The sequence below is a fragment of the Atta colombica genome, unplaced genomic scaffold (assembly GCF_001594045.1).
Source record: "Atta colombica isolate Treedump-2 unplaced genomic scaffold, Acol1.0 scaffold200, whole genome shotgun sequence".
Taxonomy (NCBI): Eukaryota; Metazoa; Arthropoda; class Insecta; order Hymenoptera; family Formicidae; genus Atta; species Atta colombica.
In genome coordinates, this window is record NW_017259295.1 from 767678 (window position 1) to 773952 (window position 6275).

The following is a 6275-nucleotide window of genomic DNA, read 5'->3' on the forward strand; positions in this document are numbered from 1 at the left end:
GAACTAATTTTAGTTCTAAAAATAATTTAGTTCAAAAAGATAAAGAGTAAATGGAACTGATGAGATTGAAGTTCTACATTCCCAGTATTCGAAAAATCAAAGAATTGAAATAGATAGAAATAGATTCGTGTAGTCATTGCCGAATACATAATTTTTCAGATACTGGGTTGATACCGAGGAGGACATAATTAAATCTAATTCGACATTGTTCGTACAAATTACCGTTATAGTTTATGATGGGTATAAATAATTATTTGTTTAAAAAAAAGTTTATATCTTTCTTTTAAGACTACTCTATGCATTACTTCATCACGATCGATTTTTGTCTCGATACTAAATAAAACTTTGATAACCAACTTAATTCTCAATGTCGCGTAAAATTTTCGTAAAATCCGCGAAAGAAATTGTATAAATATGCCGCAGGAACAGCAGGTAAAAACAAATGTCTTTCCCATCGTTTTTTTGAAGATAAAAAATCGCAGATAGGAAGACATTAGTTTCAAGCATTCTGACAAAGAGAGCGATTTTAGGTTCTTAACTTGTACGATGTCTGGCATACTTGCAATAAGATACGAGCCGCCGTATTTCGCGTTGGACTCGATCTTTGGGAGTATTACAAGCCTCTGGATCCCGATAGACGTTTTTTAATATCAGGTATAAATATCGGACATTGGCACCGAGACGAGCGATCGCTTCAAGCACTTCTAAAGTTAGTTGTTGTGTGAGAATGTTTATTTCTGAACATTCTCGATGTAATGAAATTATTAATTTGAATTTCCATTATATATACTATTTTTTTTACTTATCCCTTCACAGAATGTTTCGAAATTATTGGATGTTTTTTTTAATACAGTAAAATTGATTTTATTTATTAGTTATAATTATAAAAATTGCTAAATTATTCACGTTTATATATATATATATATATATATATCTTACATTTATATTTCAATGTATGATTTTTAAAATTTGGAGTTAAAGTTATAAGTGAATGTTTGTGCAGAAAACAATTGATGCAGAGGTAAATAATAAATATTTGAATAATCTTAATTTTGCGATATGTAATTCATTGATTTAAACATATATAGATAAACATTAGTAGAATTTAAAATCTATTTAAAAATTGTACTGCAGTGATAATTGATTAATTTGTGTTATCGAATGTATCTAAAATTTACGATTATTTTACATTAATGCATTAATTAATTATAAAACATGTGTGTACATATATAATCAGTTATTAAATTTGCAGAGTCCAAATTTCTCTCCGTTTTGGCTGGACCACTAAAAGGCGTGATTGGCTTATCGGATAAAGAAATTTGCGATCTGACGGATTATTTTCGAATTCAGGACGGTCGGATTCTTTATTCGCAATTTTGTGAAATTATTCACGACAGTGGTACGAGCGATTATTAATATAAAAAATTATATAATATGATTATTTATCTGTCTTTATATAAAGTTTATATAAAAATAATTGGAATGATACATGCATAGCATACAAATTTGCAAAATGACAATAATAATAATAATAATTTTTGTGATATTTCTCGTAGTTCCTAATTTTGGAAAAAACAAGACTCTTATGACCGGTTTAGAATGGCAGAATCCGCTGCATGTAAATACTTTGAGTGGCATGGAAACACGAAAATTGAATTTGATTATCACTCAGATCGCCGTGTTGGTGAGCAAAAAAAAAATTGCTCTTCGGCCATATTTTCAAGATTACGAGAAGGTACATTTGATATGATTCATCTATAAAAATATAAATCTTTACGGTTTGCAACATTAATTATTGCAGCTGTAATTTATTCTTTAGTCTTTGTGTATTTGATAAGCCTAATAATTATACGAATACATTGATAATTTAGTTTTGCTTGTAATGTAAAAAAGCATCATCAATTCTATTTTATTATTCAAGATATAATTGTTTACTTCAGAAAAGGATTATTTTGATATAAAATATTAAAAATAAACAAAAGTAATTAAATTGTAAAAATATGAATATTTTATTAAGTTTATTTTATTAAGTACAAATAATAGAGAAGTTTAATAATTTTCGATTCATTCTAATAAGATGCTTTGTAGATCGCGAAGAATGTTGACACAGTTAGTCTCGTCCATTTTGGTCGAATTTTAAAATTTCTGGGCATCGTCCTTGGCGCTGAGGAATTTCGCCTGCTCGTAAAGAGATTTTCCAAAGATGAGTATTTCGTAAATTATGTAGCGTTTGTAAAAGCTGTAGATGAAGTTCAACATTATTTAGAAGGATATGGATTGGTGAATCTCAGTAAGGTATTGTCAGTCTTAGAATCTTTTTTACCTTTATTTCTTCATAATCTTTACATATATACATTTATAATATTTATACAAATAGGGAATTAGAACATTATATGTGTTTTCTGGAATGTATGTTACCTTTAGTTTCTCTGTTACATTTCTCAGGAGTTGCTCGATCAATTTCCCGGTCGAATAATTACGGCCAAACTGCCGAAACTCCCACGACTGGAAATTGGTAAGATTATACCCAGTCAAGTCTTCGATAAGCAAATGGTGTTCCATCCAGTGATGGAAGAGGCGAAAGAGATGCTTCCTACGCTGGAAATCATAAAACGCATCCAGAGGCACATTCTTGAGTACCGCATACGCATCCATGAATTTTTCAAGGTTCTCGCGATCCAATTACGTTATGTATATGAGAATTCAGCATGATAACATTATCTAATTAACGTTATCATGTGTGCTGAATTCCCATATGCGCGCGGATATCAATGAGTCGTTACCCGCAATGAGCTCGCTCGCTATCGCATCCTCCTATTATCATGAGCGTGATATATTAACGGTTTAATCCGTTGATTAAGAACCGAATGATTTGGATCATAGGATTTCGAATATCTGAATGTTGGTCGAGTGACTATCCCACACTTTCGAAGAGCGCTGACCTCGCTTCAGATTTCATCTTTGGGCAGTCTTTGGCTGACTGAACCTGAAATCGATGCCTTAATCGCTCTCTACAAGGATCCAGATGATTCGGATCACGTATGTTGGCGTATATTTGAAGATGATATAGATCAGGGTACAATATCTAAAATAAATGTAAACGTTTTTGATGATATATCCTCAGAACAAACGCTTTTTCTGCTTTAATTATATATAATCGTTCTTTGGGCGTAAAATAAAATGTTTTTTAAAATTTATTTTTTTATAATAATAATATTTAGATTTTTATAAAAATTATGAAACAATTTATTTGATTTAATTGATAATATAATAAAAATGTAATACAATTAAAAGATTACAAACGAATTTTTCAAAAAATATTTAAAGAAGGAAACCGCTTTTTATGTAAATGAGAAATGAATAAAAAATATATATGTTTTGTAATTTTGTTGTGCAAATAAATTCTAGTTTAAAGAATGTTTGTTCTCAGTATATGTATTTTAACATTTTTTTCTTATGTGTGCGCTACCGTTTTTACATTTTATTATTTTAATAGACATTTTCATTTAGTTTAATATTTTCATTTTCATAGTTTTTACCATAAAAGGACTTGATAAATTGCCAAGCCTAAAAGTGGAATCACCACCTCAAGATATAGCTGAATTACCTCGAAAAGGTGTGCAAAGTTGGCAATGCCAACCGAAGGATATAAGAGAACTTTGTGAAGATATCATGCAGAGAATAAGACAGCGAGTCGAAGAAAGAAGAATTCTCTTGAAGCAATTTTTCAAGGATTACGACAAGTATATTCATCTTTAAATAATTGTTAATCAAATAATTTATTTTGACAGTGACTGACGAAAAATTTAAATAAAAAAATGTTATACATATTTAATACAATAAATTGTAATTAAATAATTAAGAAATATTTATTTATTATAACTTTTATTATAATTAACATGTAATAATTTATTTAATACATTCATATACTTTTGGAAAATAAATACGAAAGTAATATTTTAAATTAAAATTGCTTGGAAAAATTACAGTGAATGCTTAATAATTTTCGATCAAAATGTATTGTTTCAGTTTTGGCATATTTCAGTTAATAGTATATTTTGTTTGCCAACATTAATGATGAAAAGATATTAATAATTTTTGAACTTTATGAATTAATTATATATTTGCAGACACAATTGCGGTCATGTGACGCGAATGCAATTCAGACAAGTCCTTATTATGGCGACCATACTCTTGTCTCCAGAAGAAGAGTTTGCTCTGGAAAAAAGATATAACGATGATATGGGTTTTAACTACACTCGATTTTTGCAGGAACTAGAATTCCAACCGATCGTGGAACCTTTATATTATCGCATGTTGGAGGATAAAAAGAGACTTAACGCTGAAAGGCCACCGTCTGAACCTCACGAGGATGAGACCAATATTGTATTGATTTTAGCTAAAATTAAAGCTAAAGTTGTACGCGAAAGAATTAAAGTAATTTATATTTGTTATTAATTAAAGAGAAGTGATTCGAGTCAGAATTAATTTAATAATTTTTTACAACGCGTAGGTCCTCGAATTCATGCGTCAATTTGATAGACACAACCAACTTGTCATTTCGAAGTTTGATTTTATTAGAGGTCTAGATCAGCTTCGTTGCGGTTTAACAACTGCAGAAATAGATACGATTACAGAACTTTTTCAGGCGCCTCTAAAGTATGGAGATATAATATTGACAATAAGAGTCAGTAATTTTAGGAAATAAAATCAGTTAACAGAAATGATAAGAAAATAAATATAAGAACAGGAATAAAATTCAAAAAATAGAAAAAAATAATCAAAGCAAATTAATCCCAAGCGAATTTTATTTTTCGAATTATTTTCTAAACAATATAGTTGCATTCAAAATATTGTTTAATAAATAATGGTTAATAAATTATAAAAATTTTTTAATAAATTATAAATTTTTTTATAAATTATAAAAATTTTAAATGTTTAAACTGAAAAATAAATGTTTATAAAATTTGATATGTTTATTTTTAAATTATTTAATAAATGTTATAAAAATTACATTTATCAAGTTTATTTATGTAATCAATATTCTTTTACTAAATTGTAATACGCATTTATACATATTTTATCAAATTTGGCCAACTTGATAAATATATATTTAATAATGTTTATTTAATGTTTTTTAGAACATAGAACATAGAAGTTTTGAACATAGATAAGCTGCTGGGTTAATATTTATTTTCTTTATTGAAACATTGTCTAATTTTATAATATTATAATTATCGTCATTTATTTCTTCTTTAATTTCACATTCTTATTTCATGATTATCGTATTTCTTTAATTCTGAAGATCCGATTTCATTGAATACACTAAATTCGCGACAATTGTGGAAGAAGCCGTTGCGACTGGGTGTTTGGAAAAAGTTCCTCTTGTGGTTCCCTTGCAACATGTGCCTTCCGAGGCGAATAGCAAAACTTTCCTGAATTTTGACGAACGACAGAAGGTAGCCACCGCGTTGGATAAACTGTGTCAAGTGCGGAGTCCGAACCTGGAGGAAGTCTTTAAAGTTAGTACAGCTGTCATTAAATTATACGTTATACACAATACAGTCATTGAAGAGACAATTATTTATTATGTAAAATGTTTTCTTTTTTTTCTTTTTTTGCAAGACAAAAGAACAATGAGCAAATTTGATAATTATACGTTCTTTAGGATTACGATAAAGAGAATACCGGCACGGTTTCTAAAGGACAATTGATCAGAACATTATCGGTTAGACGAATGCTAGAACTCATCAATAACAATGAGTTGGATGCTATATACAAGTGCTTCTCCATTGAGAGAAATAACCGCTTGGAGTTCAATTATCGAACCTTCCTGTGCACTTTGTATCTGTCACAAGAGAATAAAAAAAAGACCTTATAGAAGGCGTAGATGGCCTATAGATGCAAATTCGGACATTGAGAATATATCTTTGCTGTTATCTATTATACCATAATGTTGTATATTATGTTAAACAGTTTAAGAAAGTGAAATTACAATGCCTTAGTTGTAATAAGGAACATTATAAGTCTCACACTCCTTTGAGTATTGATATATCACGTAGCGAAAAATAAGTAGAAAAAATTATATAATTATATAATTATATGATTTTTAATACTTTTTATACATTAACTTTATTATTCTTACATATTTTTGAAGTAAAAAATATATTTTTTAAAACAAATAAAAATCTCTTTAAAAGAATTTTATGACTATTTAATTAGATAAAGTGTAGCATTAAACATTACAATTTGGACACTACAGCATTCCTTTAAAT

General features: G+C 28.5%; 1 protein-coding gene across 1 annotated transcript; it reads left to right on the plus strand.

The window, feature by feature from the left end:
• Positions 1–414: 414 nt before the first annotated feature.
• Positions 415–6053, plus strand: LOC108687099. The gene is made up of 12 exons (XM_018192700.1): positions 415–432; positions 531–654; positions 1253–1399; positions 1557–1735; positions 2089–2295; positions 2446–2667; positions 2884–3076; positions 3533–3743; positions 4131–4437; positions 4514–4659; positions 5306–5522; positions 5669–6053. Exons 1-12 carry the CDS (start codon positions 415–417, stop codon positions 5879–5881), a joined length of 2184 nt encoding a protein of 727 aa, XP_018048189.1. The 3' UTR covers positions 5882–6053.
• The last annotated feature ends 222 nt before the right edge of the window (positions 6054–6275 follow it).

What these genes read in the sequence shown, in the direction of transcription:
- LOC108687099 (XM_018192700.1), top strand. An exon ending in TAGACGTTTTTTAATATCAG is followed by an intron (nt 655 to 1,252) that starts GTATAAATATCG and finishes TTAAATTTGCAG; the next exon opens with AGTCCAAATTTCTCTCCGTT. An exon ending in ATTTTCAAGATTACGAGAAG is followed by an intron (nt 1,736 to 2,088) that starts GTACATTTGATA and finishes GATGCTTTGTAG; the next exon opens with ATCGCGAAGAATGTTGACAC.